The 20205-nt window shown below is 37.8% G+C and overlaps 1 protein-coding gene across 1 annotated transcript in view; it reads left to right on the top strand.

Annotated features, from left to right (window-relative positions):
• apaf1 (apoptotic peptidase activating factor 1) overlaps positions 1 to 16672 on the top strand; it is an 83254-nt gene extending 66582 nt beyond the window's left edge. Inside the window, exon 27 of the mRNA XM_059326408.1 lies at positions 14926 to 16672. Within this exon, the coding sequence (XP_059182391.1) occupies positions 14926 to 15075 (150 nt within the window). The 3' untranslated portion in view covers positions 15076 to 16672. The remainder of the gene's footprint in view (positions 1 to 14925) is intronic.
• Positions 16673 to 20205: the final 3533 nt, after the last annotated feature.

Genomic DNA, 20205 nt, shown 5'->3' with positions numbered 1-20205 from the left:
CTTGTTGTGAACCCCAACTTAAAGATATAAGTAACAACAACTCACCAACTTGTTTTTGAGCAGACAACTGGCTTCCTTTGTTGTGCTAACTTACATTATTGCCCTAAATGTCAGTAATTTATATTTCCAAGTTTTACCAACTTAAATCACTGTTTTAGGCCAAAAAATACAAGTTGGGGTTCAAAACAAGGGACAATAGTTCTGCTAACTCTTATTTCTTTGTTGTGAAATGCGGGAAAGCGGTGAAATTCAGTTCGAGTTGAGCAAACTCAAAATATTTAGTTTAATTGTCCAACTTAAACATTTTATCGACATTTGTTGCCTTGAAATTTTGAGTTCACCCAACTTTTCTTTTTTTGCAGTGCAGGACAGGCCTGAAGGAGAGTTTTCATGCAGTGTCAAGTTAAATTATTATTTTGTATTAAACACATGACCACAGGATACTTTATAAATAGTCCATTGATACTTTATTAATAGCTTCATCAGCTCTAGCAGCAGGCAGCAGGGAGCTGGCTGACTTTCTTGTTTCCTCTTTTTTTTTCCTCTTCTTTTAATGTTTTTCGGTGCTGCTTTGCTTTAAAAGGAACTTTCTGGACACATAATTTTCAGCAGCAATGACTGAGTTCCCTCACAGGGTTCATTAACCTTTCATCAGATCTCCCAGCAGCTTTTGCATTTGCGTAGCAACATAAAGATCGTCCTCTCGGGTTTTATCCTCGCTGTATGTCGGGTCCATGACTAGCTGCACCCCCTTTGATATTTGCAGCCCCACCCTTCTTCAAAATGGGTCCAGAGATGGAAATAACACGTTTTGATGACTGCTGTTTCTGAGGGGACGTGTATGTAAATGAGGCAGGCCACCGCGTTGGTTCAGGCAGTTCGCACTTTTGATTTCATTCAACGCTTTTCTTCCATCATGCTGTTTCAGAAGTAACGAAGCAGCAAGACCTGCCGCTAAAAATACCTACACACACTCATCAGATGCAAAGCAGCTCCTGCAAGTGCATTTATCTTTTTCCTCGCAATCTATTGTTCTATTTTTCCCGTCACTTTCTATTTTTTTCCTCTTATTCCGAGATGCATTGGAACACACACGACATCCTCCTCATGTGGTCATCCAGAGCAGATATGATTCATAGATCCATCTCTTCACAGTCAGGAGACGAAGCGAGAGCGGAGAAGTTTGAAAGAGTTAAGCTTTGGAGAAGGAGTGTGGCCTGGTTTCTGCTCCTGTTGTCAGGCTGGGGGAATAAACAGGCTGGTGAAATATTTATCTGTCTCTAGGAGGCAGTTGTTTCCCCTGCGTTGCTCATTAAGCCGGGTTAATTGTCTCTCTGGCTGCAGAAGAAGGGCCTTTGTGTGCACGAATCACATCGAGACGAAATGAGGCAGAGTGGAGATCAGTGGTGGAGGATGAAGAGGAGGAGGAGGAGGAGGCTGGTGATGGTGTGTGCTTTGTAAAATGTATACAAACACACTGACTTCCTCTTCCTCTCTACTTGTTCTTCTCTTTCCTACTTTTCCCACTTCTTTGTAATATACTCTTCGTCCTTTTGTCTTCTTTTCCTAAGTCTTATTCTGCTGTTTTCACTCTTCATCGATCTGAATCCCAACCTTCCACCCTCCATCCTTCCAGAGCTGCTGCTCCTCTTTCATCAGTGTTTACTGTTCTCCTGATCTGTGATGCATTAGCTTTAGTGCAGCTATTAACTACTGGTGCCAAGAAAGTCTTGGTATGGAGCAGTCAGATCCACAAACAAATATTGTGTTTAAAGGAAATAGACATTTTTTTTGCCAAGTAATTTGCCCCCAGTAACTAAGAGGGTGAATTGTATTTTTTCCACGATGGTTTCTGTACAGATCACAGAAATGAAAGTTCAGCTCTATAAATGCATATCTACATATGCATGCCCAATCTGTAGGCTCGTAATATTTCAGTATAAGAAGCATTCTGGTTTCCATTTGTAGTTGCAGTGGTATTAATCAGTGTTGTAGTGGTATTAGAAGAGGTGTGATGAGGATGGCTAATCAAGGACAAATGGGTATACTCTCTTATATATTCCAATAACTTTTTTGGTGGGTATTCTATAAATTGTCAGAAAAACAGGTAATTACACCCTGTTTACCTGCATATACCCTCAGCTGCACCACTGGTATTGGCAGTTTGAGAGGGCTTAACCCTTTATCAGGCGAAGAACCGTATTTGGTAACTTCAGCGGATATCCAAAATAAAAAAAAAGTTGCAAATTTACTAGATTAAAGTGGCAGATCTACAAGAAAAAAAGTCGCAGATTTAAGAGATTTAAAGTGGCAAATCTGCGTGGAAAAAAGTCAGAGATTTACAAGAAAGAAGTGGAAAAAAAACAACTTTTTTCACGCAGATTCACCACTTTAAATCTCGTAAATCTGTGACTTTTTTCGCACAGATTTGCCACTTTAAATCTCTTAAATCTGCAACTTTTTTTCTTGTAGATTTGCCACTTTAATCTAGTAAATTTGCAACGTTTTTCTCGAAATATTACCTGAAGTTACCAAATATAGTTCTTTGCCTGATAAAGGGTTAAATGTGCCTGTAGGTAGATTTGTCAACTTTGGACGTAGCTAAGCTAGTTGTTTCCCCTGTTGACAGTCTTTATGCTAAGCTAAACTAAGCTAAGCTAACCAACTACTGGCTCCAGCTTCATATTTATGATACAGAAAGATTGGTGTCAATCTTCTCATCTAATTCTTGGCAAGAAAGCAAAATTACCGTATTTCCCAAAGTATCAGACTATTCCATCAAAAGTGCAGTATGGGATCCTGCAGAAATATAACTGACACTTTACAAATCACAGTCCTAATCACCGTCTTTGATGACCTGGGATTGAGACTCCACAATCACATTCTGCACTTTTTAAGTGCTGTGGGAAAAACTTGTAGCGCAGTCATGTGGAACTTCTATAAGGGAAAGTCTTTTTCCCCCTGAAACAGCATTAAATCTGCATTTTAATGTATGCTGGAAAACTCTGAAGGGAGTGCAACCACCTGCATCGCATAAAAATATAAAATGATGCCTCTTATTCCACTGCCCTGATAGGAAAAAATGCACCCAATCATCAGTGAACCATTTTATCTGTTGTGTTTGCTTAATCAAAGCTGTGAGGCGTGTTTGTTTTAAGGCCTGATGGAGACCTACAGGGGTCGAAACATGATTTAGCTATTATAATAAAGGCTTTCTAATTATTTTCCTTCTCATTTGATAATATTTCTTATATATTGGAATGCATGTGTTGCCATCCTGTTAAGGCTCAGTGCAGTTTTTCCCCTTTTTGGTCTGCATGGAGTTTAGGAAAAGCAGTTAACTGCTGGTGTGAAAGAGCTCTATGTTCTGCACTTTGTGTCTTTCTCTGCATCATTTCATATGATCCTCTTTTATATATTCCTATATCTTTTTCCCAGCTCACTTTTCCTCTTCTTCCTTTTCTCTTTTGATGCCTCCTGTTCTCTCTCTGTTTGAGTGGCAAATCTGCGCGAAAAAAGTTGCAGATTTACGAATAAAAAGTGGGGAAAAAAGCAACTTTTTTCTCCCAGATTCACCACTTTAAATCTCATAAATCTGCACATTTTTTCTCGTAGATTTGCCGCTTTAATCTCGTAAACTTTTTTCTCCAAATATTATTTTCGTATGTTTTTTTTTTTACACATTCTGGCAGTATGTAATATCCTCCAATATTCTCTGGGGTTGAAATTTGGAATGTGCAAGTATTTCAATGAGTGTCCTATTAAGGGTTAAAGTGGTGAATCTGGGAGAAAAAAGTTGCTTTTTTCCCACTTTTTTCTCTTAATCTGCAACTTTTTTCGCACAGATTTGCCACTTTAAATCTCTTAAATCTGCTACTTTTTTTCCTTGTAGATTTGCCACTTTAATCTAGTAAATTTGCAACTTTTTTCTCTAAATATTACCTGAAGTTACCAAATATGGTTCTTTGCCTGATAAAGGGTTAAATGTGCCTTATATATTCCTATATCTTTTTCCCAGCTCACTTTTCCTCTTCTTCCTTTTCTCTCTTGATGTCTCCTGTTCTCTCTCTGTTTAATATTTTCTTCTTATGGATCTGTCTTTCCCTCCATGAGGCGTGTTAGAGAAATGGAAACAGTAACAACCCCTCTAATCAAAAAAATCTCCCTACGATCCATATTCATGTCGATTTCTTTAGCTTTTTGCTGTTTCTCTGTGATGAAGAAGAGTCGCCGGTGGAAATAAAGCAATGCAGGTGGAGGGAAAGAGAAGAAAGAAAGGGGAGAGATGCGTGGAGGATTGTCTGAGCATCAATATTTCATTGGATAGAACCTTGGATGAATAATTCAACCTTGGTGTCACACTGTTTCCCTCTACGCAAGACTCTTGGCCTGGTCACACACACACACACACACACACACACACTAAATCCCCCACTTTTTCTCTCTGAAACGGAGGTGGCCTTACAAAATCTCCTGAATCTCCTCCAGCTGGCATCCCCTCTTTCTTTAATCTTCCTCCCCTCCTGCATCCTCCATCCATTGTGTGCCTCCTGCTGGCTGTAGAGTCTTTTATATGATTTTTCATAAAGCGTAGAAACCGTACCTATTCCCCCTGGACTCCATATCGGAGCTATTTATGTAAGAGGAAGATGAATTACTCCTCTCCACCCCTTTATGAAAGACGCTCACACCTAAGCATCTCGGCGGCCCTCACAAGAACACACATGGACGGGTGTTTCCGTTATGTAAGCGCTGCTGACTTCCCCTCAGGTAGCCTGAATAAGCAGACCTATTTAGCTGGAGGAGAGCGGAGGGCGGAGGGTGGAGGGTGGAGGGCCTGTCGGAGCAGATTTAGCGCTCCTCTGCTCTGAGCCCAAATGATTCAGGGTTACTGGCCTTCCCGGCTTCCCCAGATGTGACTCTGATAGGTGGGTATTCTATAAATTGTCAGAAAAACAGGTAATTACACCCTGTTTACCTGCATATTCCCTCAGCTGCACCACTGGTATTGGCAGTTTGAGAGGGCTTAACCCTTTATCAGGCGAAGAACCGTATTTGGTAACTAAAAAGTTGCAAATTTACTAGATTGAAGTGGCAGATCTACAAGAAAAAAAGTGGCAGATTTAAGAGATTTAAAGTGGCAAATCTGCGTGGAAAAAGCAATTTTTTTCTCGCAGATCCACCACTTTAAATCTCGGAAATCTGCGACTTTTTTTCTTGTAGATTTGCCGCTTTAAATATGCGACTTTTTTACGCAGATTCACCACTTCAAATCTTGTAAACCAGTGACTTTTTTCTTGTAGATTTGCCATTTTAAATCTCTTAAATCTGTGACTTTTTTCTTGTAGATTTGCCACTTTAATCTAGTAAATTCGCAACGTTTTTCTCGAAATATTACCTGAAGTTACCAAATATAGTTCTTTGCCTGATAAAGGGTTAAATGTGCCTGTAGGTAGATTTGTCAACTTTGGACGTAGCTAAGCTAGTTGTTTCCCCTGTTGACAGTCTTTATGCTAAGCTAAGCTAACCAACTATTGGCTCCAGCTTTATATTTATGATACAGAAAGATTGGTGTCAATCTTCTCATCTAATTCTTGGCAAGAAAGTGAAATTACCGTATTTCCCAACATATCAGACTCTTCCATCAAAAGTGCAGTATGGGATCCTGCAGAAATATAACTGACACATTACAAATTACATTACATTACATGTCATTTAGCAGACGCTTTTGTCCAAAGCGACTTACAATAAGTGCAAAATCACAGATTTAGCGCTCCTCTGCTCTGAGCTGAAATGATTCAGGGTTACTGGCGTTCCCGGCTTCCCCAGATGTGACTCTGACCCTCGTGGATGCAGCGCAACACTGAGGAGAAGCTTATCTGAACATGCAGAATGCTGTGGCTCCATAGATAAGGCTTCAGTGGTTGTTCTGGTGGTCTGTCATCACGTTTCCACTAAAGCAGATGACATGCGTTCCCTCTCCAGCCCTCTGATCTGCTCTCTTTACACTCTGTCATGACATCAATATTCTAAAAGGTGAGACACTGCAGGCAAATACATAATTTTTTCATGCACGGGTTCAATTTTGAGTTTTGGGGCTATTTTTCTCAGATAACATGTCTTCTTTCAGAATAGTGGAAAGAAAACATCCAAAGCAAACCTTTAGGTGAATATTTTACTCTAAATCACTAAGAGTTAACGTTCTATTGCAGCGAATGTAGTCTGAACCAGTAGTTCTCAACCTTTTTGAGTCGCGACCCCCAATTTAACATGCATGTTGTCCGTGACCCCCGCTCACTGAACACAATCTCACAACACAGTTCAGATCACCCAAAAAAGAAACAAAATGACCTAAAAAAGACACAACTTGACCACAAAATGATCAAAAAAAGACACAAAATTACCAAAAAAGACACAAAATGACCCAAAAAAAAAAAATGACGAAAAAAGTCACAAATTTACCACAAAATGATCAAAAAAAGACACAAAAAAAGACATAAAATGACCAAAAAAAGACACAACTTGACCACAAAATGATCAAAAAAGACACAAAATTACCAAAAAATACACCAAATGACCCAAAAAAGAAAAAAATGACCAAAAAAGTCACAAATTTACCACAAAATGATCAAAAAAAAGACACAAAATGACCAAAAAAGACACAACTTGACCACAAAATGATAAAAAAAAGACACAAAATTACCCAAAAAATACACAAAATGACCCAAAAAAGAAAACAAAATGACCAAAAAAGTCACAAATTTACCACAAAATGATCAAAAAAAGACACAAAATGACCAAAAAAAGACACAACTTGACCACAAAATGACCAAAAAAGACACAAAATGACCCAAAAAAGAAACAAAATGACCAAAGAAGTCACAAATTTACCACAAAATGATCAAAAAAAGACACAAAATGACAAAAAAACACAAAATGACAAAAAAAACTGGACAGAAACCAAACGTCACCTCCGGAGTCTCTAAATCCCTCTGGGGCCTTTTTTTTAAAATGGAGACATGCAGAGTGAGAGGGTATTTGAGAGGGCGTGGCCTGAGACTTACCCATCGGCCACTCTTCCCCCTAAAGGAAACATGGCTATTGATGACTGGACTCAGGCTCATCTTTGGTCACCCCTCCTCCAACACTATGGCCGCTAGACTGACTCGGACTCCAGAATTGATTAATTGACTCCAACAATGATTCCTACTTTAGTCCCACTTGTGTCTGGCTTGTATATCTGTAGTGTAAAGATGAACATTGTCGTAATTTACCCATTTTTCCCCGAAAAACATCCTTTGAGCGTATTTCTGCAGCGTCAGCACAGAAGGAGTGAGGCTGTTTAGAAATATTTCTGTCCACTGTGAAGAAAAACCAAGACAATAACACAAATAATACACACACTCCTCCCAACAACACACACACACACACACACACACTGTATAGTCATTTAGCATCTACAGCCATAAATCAGCGTTTGCACGGTGATGCTGTTGATATCAGCACATCAGCCATCTGTTAGCAGGATATCTGAGTCGGTGTCACTGCTGCGTATTCCCATAAGAGAGAACAAAAGCGTATGGAAACAGACTTATCTGGCGTGTTGTTATGATAAATGTGTTTTTCTGTTTACAGCATCTTTAATCTGAATTTGCTGCTTTGTTCGGCGCACCTTTCTGTGTTCCTACGCCTTCTATCTTTCACCTTTCTCTCGCTTGCACATTAATTTCCCCCCTTTTCTCTGCTTTTCTTTATCTTAAAACAAAGACAATCTCACAGTTTCTTTATCCCGCCTCGTCTTTGTATTTCTGCTCATACAAACACATAAATATGCAGCCGGTCTCGTCTCGTCACCGTCCTCTGCTGTAAATGATTCAACGTGCTGATTTTCTGGCCTTTTTTCCCCTCGTAGTAAATCCAGTCTCTCTCTGAAGCTAACATTATTTTCACACTTTCTCCTTCTCCGTCCCAGCTCTGTGCCAGCTGATGCTTTTAAACATTTATTCTGCTCCGGCTCTTTTCTCTCCATCTCCCCGCTAATCCTTTTTTTATAACCAGTCGGAGTTATATCGAGTGTTTTTTTTTCTCCTTTTATTCTCTGTTTCGTCACACGGTTTCATCATTCGTCTGCTGCTTTTGTTTGTCGTGGGATTCATTGTTGTTGTTCTTCGACTCTACTTCTTCTCTCCCTCGTCTCACTCTGTTTATTTCTCTATTTATACACAAGCGTGTGTGTGTGCGTGTGTTTTCAATGCATCCGAGTATTATTTCTTTGTCTGAGCTGTCGGCAGCCATCTTTTTCCTCCATTCAGATTTAATTATACTTTAACCAAGTGTCTGGTTTCTCTTCTGATACCTGCTCTGTTTCTATCTGAGCCTCGTCCCTTCACCTCTCCATCCATCTCTCTTTTTTTGGTCATTTTGTTTCCTTTTTTTGGTTATTTTGTGTCTTTTTTGGTCAATTTGTGTCTTTTTTTGTTATTTTGTGTCTCTTTTGGTAATTTTGTGTGTTTTTGTTGGTAATTTTGTGTCTTTTTTGGTCATTTATGTCTTTTTTTGGTCATTTTGTTTCTTTTTTTGGTAATTTTGTGTCTTTTTTTAGTCATTTTGTGTCTTTTTTTGTGTCTTTCTGCATCGAGCCACAACCTCTCCTTCTCACTTCATCTCTAGACATAACAGTCCAGATTTAATCTATATTTAATGATCTGGTTCTGCACAGAAAAAAGACTATTTGTCTCCTTTAAGGCCAAACTAAACCACACACAGCAAGAGACAGTGTTTGAAACTGAAGCTTTCTGTGACCTTGAGAAGTTCTTGAGATGAAAACCAAAGAAAAAAAGTCAAATCCTGCTCACACTTATCTCCTCTGCATTGATCTACTTCAAAGGCACAATGTTCTGGTTGCAAGGACGTTTCTCATCATCAACAAGCTGGAGAAGTTGAGTGGAAGAGTACAGGAAATCAGCTTTATTCTGCTGAATTTAGTCTATTGGGGGAATTCATTCCCTGCACCACAAAGGAGACAAATCAAGTGGAGTTGCCTTCGGATACTGTCCGTTAGTTCTTTTCAGGTTGTCACTGCTTGATTTGTCTCTCTTGTTGCTGCTGCAGCCTCTCAGCACTCCTCTTTAACCAATTTTATGCAATAATCTCATTTAACTCGACCTTTTCACGCAGAGTTGACCTAAAAATTGCAAATGTCACAGGGCGATTTATTAGCATTTCAGACGCTGATGCCCTTGGACGTTTAAACTGTCCATAAACAGAGTGTCGAGCTGTATTTCATAGTGGAGACGCCTTTAAAAAAAGAGCTTTTCACAAAAGAAAAATCTGCAAATACTGCTCATCTGCAACAAACACCAACATTAACCCAGCTTATATCACATACATGCTAGGAAAATCATGCACAGGGGTAAATTGAGGTGGTCAATTTGTGTCTTTTTTTGTTATTTTGTGTCTTTTTTGGTTATTTTGTGTCTTTTTGTTGGTAATTTTGTGTCTTTTTTGGTCATTTTGTCTTTTTTAGTCATTTGTGTCTTTTTTCGGTCATTTTGTGTCTTTTTTTTTGGTCATTTTGTGTCTTTTTGTGGTCATTTTGTTTCTTTTTTGGTGATCTGAACTGTGCGTGTGAGATTCTGTTCAGTGAGTGGGAGTCGCGGACAACATGCATGTTAAATTGGGGTTAAAACACTGCAATGAGTCCAAACTTCCCCTTGAAGGAGAATGAGCTGCATGCTGTGGTGTTATAACATACAGTAAAGGCCTTGTGTGTGTTTAATGAGTGTTTAAACTGGCATCCAGCTACTAAATTGATGAGTCTGATTTGGCTCAGCAGGTGGATGATCAGAAGTTCACTGCAGCGTTTCTGTAATTTGTCTCGACTTTCTCTTGTTTCGCTATCAGTCACAGTCTCGTCAACTCGTATATATTTTACCGTACGTCAGCTGTAGAGACAAAATACAAGATGCTGTTTCTGCCACGCGTGTAAACATAAAACTATGACGCTTGTTTCTGTTTCTGCATCTGTTTCTCACCCTGCGGGCATCAAAGACCTCCTGCTGCTCACTGATCCTCAGAGAATTGTGTTAAATAGGACACAAAACGATGATTAATCATGTTTATCCCTGTGATTCAGGCAACATCACACAGGTTAACCATGTTACTTTATACATTAAGATAAATAGATACAATGTATATTAACCCGTTATCAGGCAAAGAACTATATTTGGTGACTTCAGGTAATATTTCGAGAAAAAAGTTGCAAATTTACTAGATTAAAGTGGCAAATCTACAAGAAAAAAAGTCGCAGATTTAAGAGATTTAAAGTGGTGAATCTGTGAGAAAAAAGTCGCAGATTTACGAGAAAAAAGTGGGAAAAAAGCAACTTTTTTCCCCCAGATTCACCACTTTAACCCTTAATAGGACACTCATTGAAATACTTGCAAATTCCAAATTTCAACCCTAGAGAATATTGGAGGATATTACATACTGACAGAATGTGTAAAAAAAACCATAAGAAAATAATATTTTGAGAAAAAAAGTTTACGAGATTAAAGTGGCAAATCTACGAGAAAAAAATGTGCAGATTTATGAGATTTAAAGTGTTGAATCTGGGAGAAAAAAGTTGCTTTTTCCCACTTTTTTCTCGTAAATCTGCAACTTTTTTTGCACAGATTTGCCACTTTAAATGAAGGGCCAGAAAAGGACACATGTATGAGGAGAGGAACCATGATTTCTCTTTGCTTTTCTCTCTCTTTCCTTAGTAAATAATTTATACCTGCAGGTCAGAAGGCCTCTGCTTCTTACAGATATTTGAAGCCTTTTTCAAATAAACCTTTATACAGATTTAGTGTCAAATCTGACACATTTAAGTTTGGTCATACTTGACCTGTTCCATGTGGTTCAACATGTAGAATCCATATTGAAAAACAAATAACAGATGAGAAAGAAGAAATAAGTTAATTGCATCAAAAATGGAATGGGTTTAAAAATCCGCTGTGAGAAAAATGGGGAAGAATGGACATGATTTCTATGAAAAACATGAAGTCTATATTATCATTAAGAAGAGGAAGAACTCAGGCAGTTAATCCAAAAAGCTTCTCTTTGTTTGACTTTAAGTCTTTATAATAAAGACTTTTTCATACTTCCTTCCTTCCGTTTCCCAAGTTAATATGACTGTTAGAGGCTGTAAATATTAACAAGAAAAAACTATTCAACCACAGTTAAGCTGTCAGAACTGTCACTATGTAAGAAAACATCATTAACCCTCTTTCATTCTGAGGGTTTTTTTATCCCTTTCATTCTGCCTGAATATACACTATACCAGTAGTTCTCAACCTTTCTGAGTCGCGACCCCCGCTCACTGAACACAATCTCACAGTTCAGATCACCCAAAAAAGAAACAAAATGACCAAAAAAAGACACAAAAGGACTAAAAAAAGAAACAAAATGACCAAAAAAAGGAAACAAAATGACCAAAAAAGACACAAATTGACCACAAAATGATAAAAAAAAAGACACAAAATGACCAAAAGAGACACAAAATGACCAAAAAAAAGACATTAAATGACCAAAAAAGGAAACAAAATGACCAAAAAGACACTAATTGACCAAAAAGACACTAATTGACCACAAAATGATCAAAAAATGACCAAAAAAAAAAAGACGAAATGACTAAAGAAAGACACAAAATTACTAAAAAAAAAAGGAAACAAAATGACCAAAAAAGACACAAATTGACCACAAAATGATAAAAAAAAGACACAAAATGACCAAAAGAGACACAAAATTACCAAAAAAAGACATTAAATGACCAAAAAGACTAAAACACATGAACACTTTAACACAGTGGAGACAGAGCTGACTTCCAACATGATTTGTCGACCCAAAATTTTTTTATTTTTTTTTACTTTCAAAACACAATGATGCTTAAAGTCTGGGTAAAGATCAATCAGATTCGTATGAAAATATATTGTAAACTTACAAAAAAATAGTTGAAAGCATGTAAAAAACTTTGCATTTTGGAGTTAGACCACAAATGTGAACACAGGCTGCAAATATAATATATCAGAGGTTAAATGAGGTTATATATGTTGATACTAAATATATTTGACCTTATCTCCAGTTTTACTCGGCCTTTTACTCATTATCAATCAAGAACTGTGCTATGCTAAAGTACTTGCTTGAGTTTCAAGCAAGTACTTTAGACTTTTAGAGATTTTTTTATGTCATGATGTCATTAAAAAGTCATGTGGTTTGATCACACCAGCATGATCAACACTGCAACTCCAGAGGGCAGAAACTCCTGCTCTAGTTTTAAAAATATGCTGCACAGCAAACCCTGAGGTAAAGAGTTCTGTTTCAGAGATCCATTGGTCCCTTTTTGAACCCTCGACTCCCAATAAAGGAGTCCAAAATCCATCATGGCCGCTCTAGTCCAGGTCAGCTTTATACTCCTGTCACAAGTTTTCAGTAGCCATTATTTGTTGGGACAACAAGTACTGTGAAGCCTTTCTATTTCTATTTCCAGTTAACCAGCTGCATTTTTAGGCAAGCAGACATGTCTGTGTGTGTGTCTGTGTGTGTCTGTGTGTCTGTGTGTCTGTCTGTGTGTGTGTGTGTGTGTGTGTGTGTGTGTGTGTGTGTGTGTGTGTGTGTGTGTGTGTGTGTTAATGCTGCATGTGTGTGTTATCATGTACGGAGTCCAATCAGCAGGAGTATGGCCAAGCCGCCTGCAGCAACAGAAATATACTGGGCCATTTTTCAGCATATCACACACACACACACACACACACACACACGCACGCACACACACACACACACACACACACACACACACACACACACGCTGCAGCATATCTACAGCATAGCACGGCAATCTGAGGGAATAAATGAAGAGAACCTGCGGCATGCAGCATGTTTCAATGCCATGTCAGGAATATGCAAATGAGCTCCCTTTAATGATGTGGAAGGTTTGCGTGATTAATGGACTGTTTGTGTGTGTGTGTGTGTGTGTGTGTGTGTGTGTGTGTGTGTGTGTTGGGATTGTTCTATAAGCTAGACATCTGTTGCCGCCACCTCTTCTGTCTGTCCGCCTGTCTGTCTGTCAGAGACTGAGGAGTTGGCCTGCTTTCTCACACACACACACACACACACACACACACACACACACACACACACACACACACACACACTGGCAGAGGCACCAAAGCTTTAAAACAAAAAAACCTCCGCCATCATTAAAGCTTCAACCTATCGGTTTAATTCATGTCTTGGTCTTTTATTCTATGTTAGAGGGGCAGTTCTGATGTGAAGTTATCATGGTTTTGTCAAAGTTGAATGTGCGCTCACACACACACACACACACACGCACACAAACACACACTTGTGCCAGACTATAAATGATTGACTTGATGTGCCTTTGATGATTCATCCCAGTGAGATGGAGCTTCAATGGAAAATGTCAACTTTAAACCGAGATTAAACGGAATCAGGCAGGAAAGCTGATGGGGGTTATGTGTGTGTGTGTGTGTGTCTGTGTGTTTTGAGGGAGCCTGAGGGTGTGTGTGTGTGTGTGTGTGAGTGTGTCTGGTAGTATAATACTATTAAACTCATCATGGTCCTCTTGGCAGCAGATATAAAGCTCTTAGTGAGTCTCTCTTCCTGTCTTTGTCTGAAGTTCTGACTCAGATAAAGTCGAGTGCAGCTGCACCACTTTTGACATTATTTGCCACCATTTGGCTTTAAATTTGCACATGTGTCTGTTATGGTGCGTCAGCTGTTTCAGGCATTAGTGATCAGTTTTAAACATGTTTTAAGATCGCCAAAAATAAAGAGATGTGCTTGTAGAGAGAGCAGCAGGAAACCAGAGGTCACATATACAGAGACTTCCTGCTTGTTTTTATTGTTTATTGAGATAATTTGCTATAATTGCATATCTTGATTGTTATTAATGTATTGTAATTAATTAATTATTCTAACTGGAATAATCATCAAATGTTGTCCACTGGTGGTCCTTAACAGCATCTTAAAGTTTCAGCTTTATGAAACAACATTTCTTACATTGACAGAGTAGATATGGCTAAACATGCAACAAGGTCAGGACAACAAGTAGGTTAAATAAAACTCTTTACTTTCTGTCAAAATCCCTAAATCGTATGTAGGAGTAGCAAAAAATATTTGGGAACTAGACACGGAACATCCTGCACAAATTTATGATTTTCAAATCGCCAACCCACCGTCTGTAGCAGGGGTGTCAAACTCAAATACACACTTGGCCAAAATTTAAAACTTGAATAAAATCGCGGGCCAACATTGAACAAATAAACCTTTTAATATATACCAAACATGTTTTGCTTTAACATTAAATATGGAACCAGCAACGCTTATAAACATACAATATATAACTAAATAGTGCAGACATGCAAAATCAAATTTCAAATAAAAAACACGTTAATGTCATTAATTTACATTAATAATATAATAATTTGGTATTGCCTCGCGGGCCAAATAAAATTACACTGGGGGCCAAATTTGGCCCGCGGGCCAGAGTTTGACACCCCTGGTCTATAGCTATTGCAGTTTTTTTTAAGTAACCTGACAGATTTAAAATAATGGCATACATCAACACTACACAGTTTAATTGTAGTGCATATGTCTCTCTGTTTGGTTGGCAATGAAAATATTCAGCGAGTGTCTTGTTTAGGTAGATGTCACAGCAGTTTCTAGAATTGAAAATGAAATAGAGAAATGAGAGAAACCTGGTACCAACAGTGAGCAGACTCAAGTCCAGCAGAGTCACACTCTGCAGTGGAAACACGGCATAATTAACATTCTTTAATTCCTTAGATTATTTGTTCCTGCAGCAGTGTTGTCTGTTAGATGAAGCATTCTAACTGTCTCTCTTTCTGTCTCTGTGTTGTCCAGTGGTGGGATGTGGAGAAGGGCGAGGCCCTGCAGACTTTCTTCCCGACAGGAACGACTCTGAAGAAGATCCACGTCTCCTCCGACTTCTCCACCTTCGTCACCATCGACAGCATCGGCATCCTCTACATCCTGCAGAGAGTAGCAGCATGAACACAAGAGAAGGCAACAAAACACCACAATCTAACCAAACACTACGTTTTTACTGCAAAACCTACAAGTGCAGTTTGTCCAGACTGAGCTGAAGGTTCTCTGGACGGATGGAAACATGCTTTGTTGCTCTGAGGACTCTTGCAGAAGAATAAACTGAAAACTGCAGCATCCCAGAACCAAACACTTCTCTAACTGTTTACATCTCCTCTGCACGCTTTCATCAGAACTACAGACTTCTGACTCTGCTAAGTTGACTTTACCAGTTTACACCAGCTTTAAATGGAGAAACAGCTCCAGGGACGATCTCATGTCGACTCTAAAGATTCCTTCTCTTGTTTCTCTGTCTTACACATGAAGTCAGTAGATACAAATACATGTTTTTTACAGATAAAATACAGCAGAATTTCTTATAAAAACACAACAATCAGCGTTTGTGACGATCAGGTGTTCTCCAGAAGCTCTTTAGAATCATTAATGCCTCGTAAATAGGTTAACATCAGCAGGTTAAAGTGGTCTTTGCATCAAATGTGAATATTAAATAATAATCTGTAATGCATTAGGGCTTATTGCATGTGATGTGAGAGATTCTCCACTCTGCTGTGTGTTTATAAGCTAAGATGCTCGTCTGATGATCCGTTAGAAGTCATTAACTGCATTTGACTTGTCTATGCTGTGATGGTTTTGTTTTTTTTGTACTTTAATAATCCGTTTATGCATTTGAGGGTAAATCTTGTCTGTCTGTTGGTTAGTTTGAACAGTTTGGGGCCTTTTATTTAAGCTGCAGCCTTCGTCTGAATGGGAATACTGTCGGTACGTTTGTTCGTTTTGTGTACATGGAGATTTTCCTCCTCAATCCACCAGCATCGATAGAACTTCTGGTGCACTTTGATTATCATTAAAAATGTATAATTAGATTAACTTTTAATGATAAGGCATTTAAAATCGAGGCTAAAACTCTTTTGAAAGTCTATTTGTACATCCCAACTCCTCGTCTTTTTGAACTTGGATCAAAGATAAATGTTTTCTACAAGAAAATTGCAGTTTGTGATTTATAATTTATAACAAAAAATCCACTTGCTTATGTTAAAAGGCACTTTTTGTGCTTTGTTAATTACGTTTCTTTTCTTTCCGACTTTGTACTGGTCCTTTTTTAACTCTCTATACAACTTTTTTCACACATTTTTATCTGCACGTTGTCTTAACTACTGAGCCTTTTCCAAGCACTTTGAAGCAGGAGTTACAATCTTTCATCAAGCTATTGCTAATATAGTATTGTTTAGATATTAAAATGAATCCTTACTTTGATTTGACAATACAGATGAGTGTTTATTCTCAAGTATATGTGTGTATGTGCATGTATTAATTGACTCCAGGTCCAATAAGAGCACATAACGACAATAAATACACAAAAGTAAGGATGCATTTTAATATTTCTGAACAATGTTGTCATCATTTTCACGTTGTGCTCTTCCAGATTGGTGCTTGTCTAAAAAAAAAAAAAGAATAGTTGTCTGCTCAGGATGTATTGATACTGTTATATGGTGTGGTGCAATGTGAGTGTAATTTATAAAAGATTAAACTACACAAACTAAGATGATCATGATGTGTGTCTGTCTGTTAATTTCCATTCTGATCATGATTTTATCTGTGAATCTTTCCTGTTTCCTGTCTCCAGTTTTAGCTGCTGGCATGATACTGGTGCTGAAACTCCAGACTGAAAGAAGTCATGTTTATTATCAGGAGAATAGTAATAACTGCTTAAAAGAATAAAGAAACATGTCTTCATTTAATTGCACTTTGCTATAAAAATAAAAAATATGTAGCTGTAGAAAAAAATAAATACTTGCTAACTGTCAGGAACTAAAACCTCTGAAGTTAAGGAGATTTTGGTTCCACACAAACTTGGCTATCAGTCTGATTTTACATTTTATTTTAATTAACAAAGTATAAAGCTGCCAGGAACCGAAAATAGAAAAAACAAGAGACACAGGTTTCTATGGAAATTTACCTTTTTTCCCTTTAATTTACCATTTATACACACAAAAACAGCAGAAAAAATAATAAATAACAAAACTATAAGACAGTCTATTTGCACGTAAATTAAAAATAGTAATAGTTTTCATTGAAGATAGAAAATTCACATTTTAAAAATGGTCTAGAAACATAAATGTCACTCTGTGAAAGCTCCTATGATTGAACTTTAAGTGGCTTTCTCAGCTTGTCTACATATCATATATAAATAAAGTTATTACTGAAAATAAAACGTTTATTTTCAATAAATAGATTGATTCCAGAGGGTTAATATGAACCTAAAAAATAATCATAATTTATTCTAACATTATGTAATTGTGCTGTTCTGTGCTGAGCATTGACGGCGACGTCATTTACGTAACGGCTGTTACAGTTGGATTCTGATTGCAAGCTGTCCAAAAATGGAAACAGGTGGAAAAAAATAAAATATTTTGAGAAAAAATTTGCAAATTTACTAGATTAAAGTGGCAGATCTACAAGAAAAAAGTTGCAGATTTAAGAGATTTAAAGTAGCAAATCTGCATGGAAAAAAGTCACAGATTTTGAGAAAGAAGTGGGAAAAAAGCAACTTTTCTTGCAGATTCACCACTTTAAATCTCTTAAATCTGCGACTTTTTTTCTTGTAGATTTGCCACTTTAATCTAGTAAATTTGCAACTTTTTTCTCGACCCCATTTTGATATCCACTGAAGTTACCAAATATAGTTCTTGGCCTGATAAAGGGTTAAAGTGGCCCTGCTACAGCCTCTGAAAGAAAGAAAAACTACAAAAAGTTCCGAATAGATGTAACGGCATTGAACACATTCCCTCCTCATAACTGAGCCACAGAAGTCAAATATAACCCGAGCTGCTGCTGCTGGTGATGACATTTAAATTGAAGCTGGATATAAAACTTCCCTCTTGAAATAAGACACAACAGGTGCAGCTTTTCTTCCACATATAGCTGTAACATAGTGACATCACAGGACTGATTTACAGCCGGCTGGAGGACGCTCCATGATGACATGACGTCTACTGAGGCTATGTAGCTGATGTATGTTATAACACCTCCCTGTCATCACATCCATCAGCTGACTTTGGGTAAACTCGTGTGGCTGGCTGAAGGCTGAGTTATGTGCTGCAGCAGTGATTGATAAAGCTCTAGTGTGATTCATCAGAGCTTAATTAATTAGATCTCTGTGTGGTGACAGATGTGTGTGGAGGCTAACACTGAAGGTCACTAGTTATCAGATTCTACTGCAGGAAGAAATAATAAGTATCAGGGCTTGTTACTGTGGTGTTTATCAGGATTCAGGACACTTAGACCTTGTAAAATTATAGATCCATAACATCAATAATTGACTGGTAGAAGGAGTGGCTAATAAGTCAACTTAGTCTTTAAATTTCAGGAAGCCTCATTGTTGAGAATGACCTCGTCCTCTCAGAATCAGCTCAGGAAAAAGAAACCGTACTATGACTATTTTTACCTGCGTATAGATCAGCTCTGTCTCCACTGTGTTAAAGTCTTCATGTGTTTTAGTCTTTTTGGTCATTTAATGTCTTTTTTTGGTCATTTAATGTCTTTTTTTGGTCATTTTGTGTCTTTTTTGTGTCTTTTTTGGTCATTTTGTTTGATTTTTTTGGTCATTTTGTTTGATTTTTTGGTCAGTTTGTGTCTTTTTTGGGTCATTTTGTGTCTATTTTGTGTCTTTTTTGGTCATTTTGTTTGATTTTTTGGTCATTTTGTTTGATTTTTTTGGTCATTTTGTGTCTTTTTTTGTCATTTTGTGTCTTTTTTGGTCATTTTGTTTCTTTTTTGGGTCATTTTGTGTCTTTTTTAGTCATTTTGTGTCTTTTTTGGTCATTTTGTGTCTTTTTTGTCATTTTGTGTCTCTTTTGGTCATTTTGTGTCTTTTTTGTCATTTTGTGTCTCTTTTGGTCATTTTGTGTCTTTTTGGTCATTTTGTTTCTTTTTTGGGTCATTTTGTGTCTTTTTTGATCATTTTGTTTGATTTTTTTGGTCATTTTGTGTCCTTTTTTTAGTCATTTTGTCTTTTTTTTTGTCATTTAGTGTATTTTTTGGTCATTTTGTGTCTGAATTCAGATTTTTGTCAACTCAATAATAATTTTACATTGTAATAACTTTTAATCCTTACTTCTGCTAACTTCTGCAATGTGCTGAATTGGCACGATTGTAACGCCGCTATGAAATGTCAGCTAATGTTGTGACCACAATTTTGAGTTAGCATTGATACGCTAATGGCTACTCTTGTAGCTGTAACAAGCAGCGCCGCTAGCATCAGTTAGCTGCTAGCATCAGTTAGCCGCTAGCTTTCGCTAATGAATTTCCTGCTTTCCAGCATTTCCCAACAAAGAAATAAGAGTTATCAGAACTATTGTCCCTTGTTGTGAACCCCAACTTAAAGATATAAGTAACAACAACTCACCAACTTGTTTTTGAGCAGACAACTGGCTTCCTTTGTTGTGCTAACTTACATTATTGCCCTAAATATCAAATAATTTATATTTCCAACTTTTACCAACTTAAATCACTGTTTTAGGCCAAAAAATACAAGTTGGCTTCTTTGCAGTGTACATGTGTCGGGCTCTAATGTAAAAGTAGGCAATGTAAAAAAAAAAAAGCAGTTCAGTCTGAAAAAGAGGCCACTCAGAAACTCCGACTCTAACCCAGTAGCGAGATCTTTTCCTGGGTGAATTATGGCTGTCATGATCTCACCACCTGCTTTTCATTTTGAGGACCAGCTCTGAATACTTGGTGGTAAATCTGTCCTTTATATAGATTTCGAATAGTGAAGAGCTCCGGTGCACAACAAGAGGCCTTGTTATCTGGCCAGAACAGGACGACATTACCTACTTATCCTCTGACAGCAAACTTGAAACCATTTGTCTCGGGGTCTTTAGACGTTCTGGGCGCCGCGGAGCATCATGGCTGCCAGTCAGATTTGGGAACTGGTCCAATCATGGCGCAAGACTTGGAGAAGCCATATGACATGCTAATGTAATGTTGCCAGCTGTCAGTTAGACTTCACTGCTTTCTATTTATATACGGCCATGCAGAGGGTGATGTAAAGGCGGCCTATTTTTCTGCAGCACAAGCCTA

The sequence above is a fragment of the Centropristis striata genome, chromosome 22 (assembly GCF_030273125.1).
Source record: "Centropristis striata isolate RG_2023a ecotype Rhode Island chromosome 22, C.striata_1.0, whole genome shotgun sequence".
Lineage (NCBI taxonomy): Eukaryota > Metazoa > Chordata > Actinopteri > Perciformes > Serranidae > Centropristis > Centropristis striata.
The sequence above is the reverse complement of the archived record's forward strand: the minus strand, read 5'-3'. Positions and strand labels throughout refer to the sequence as shown.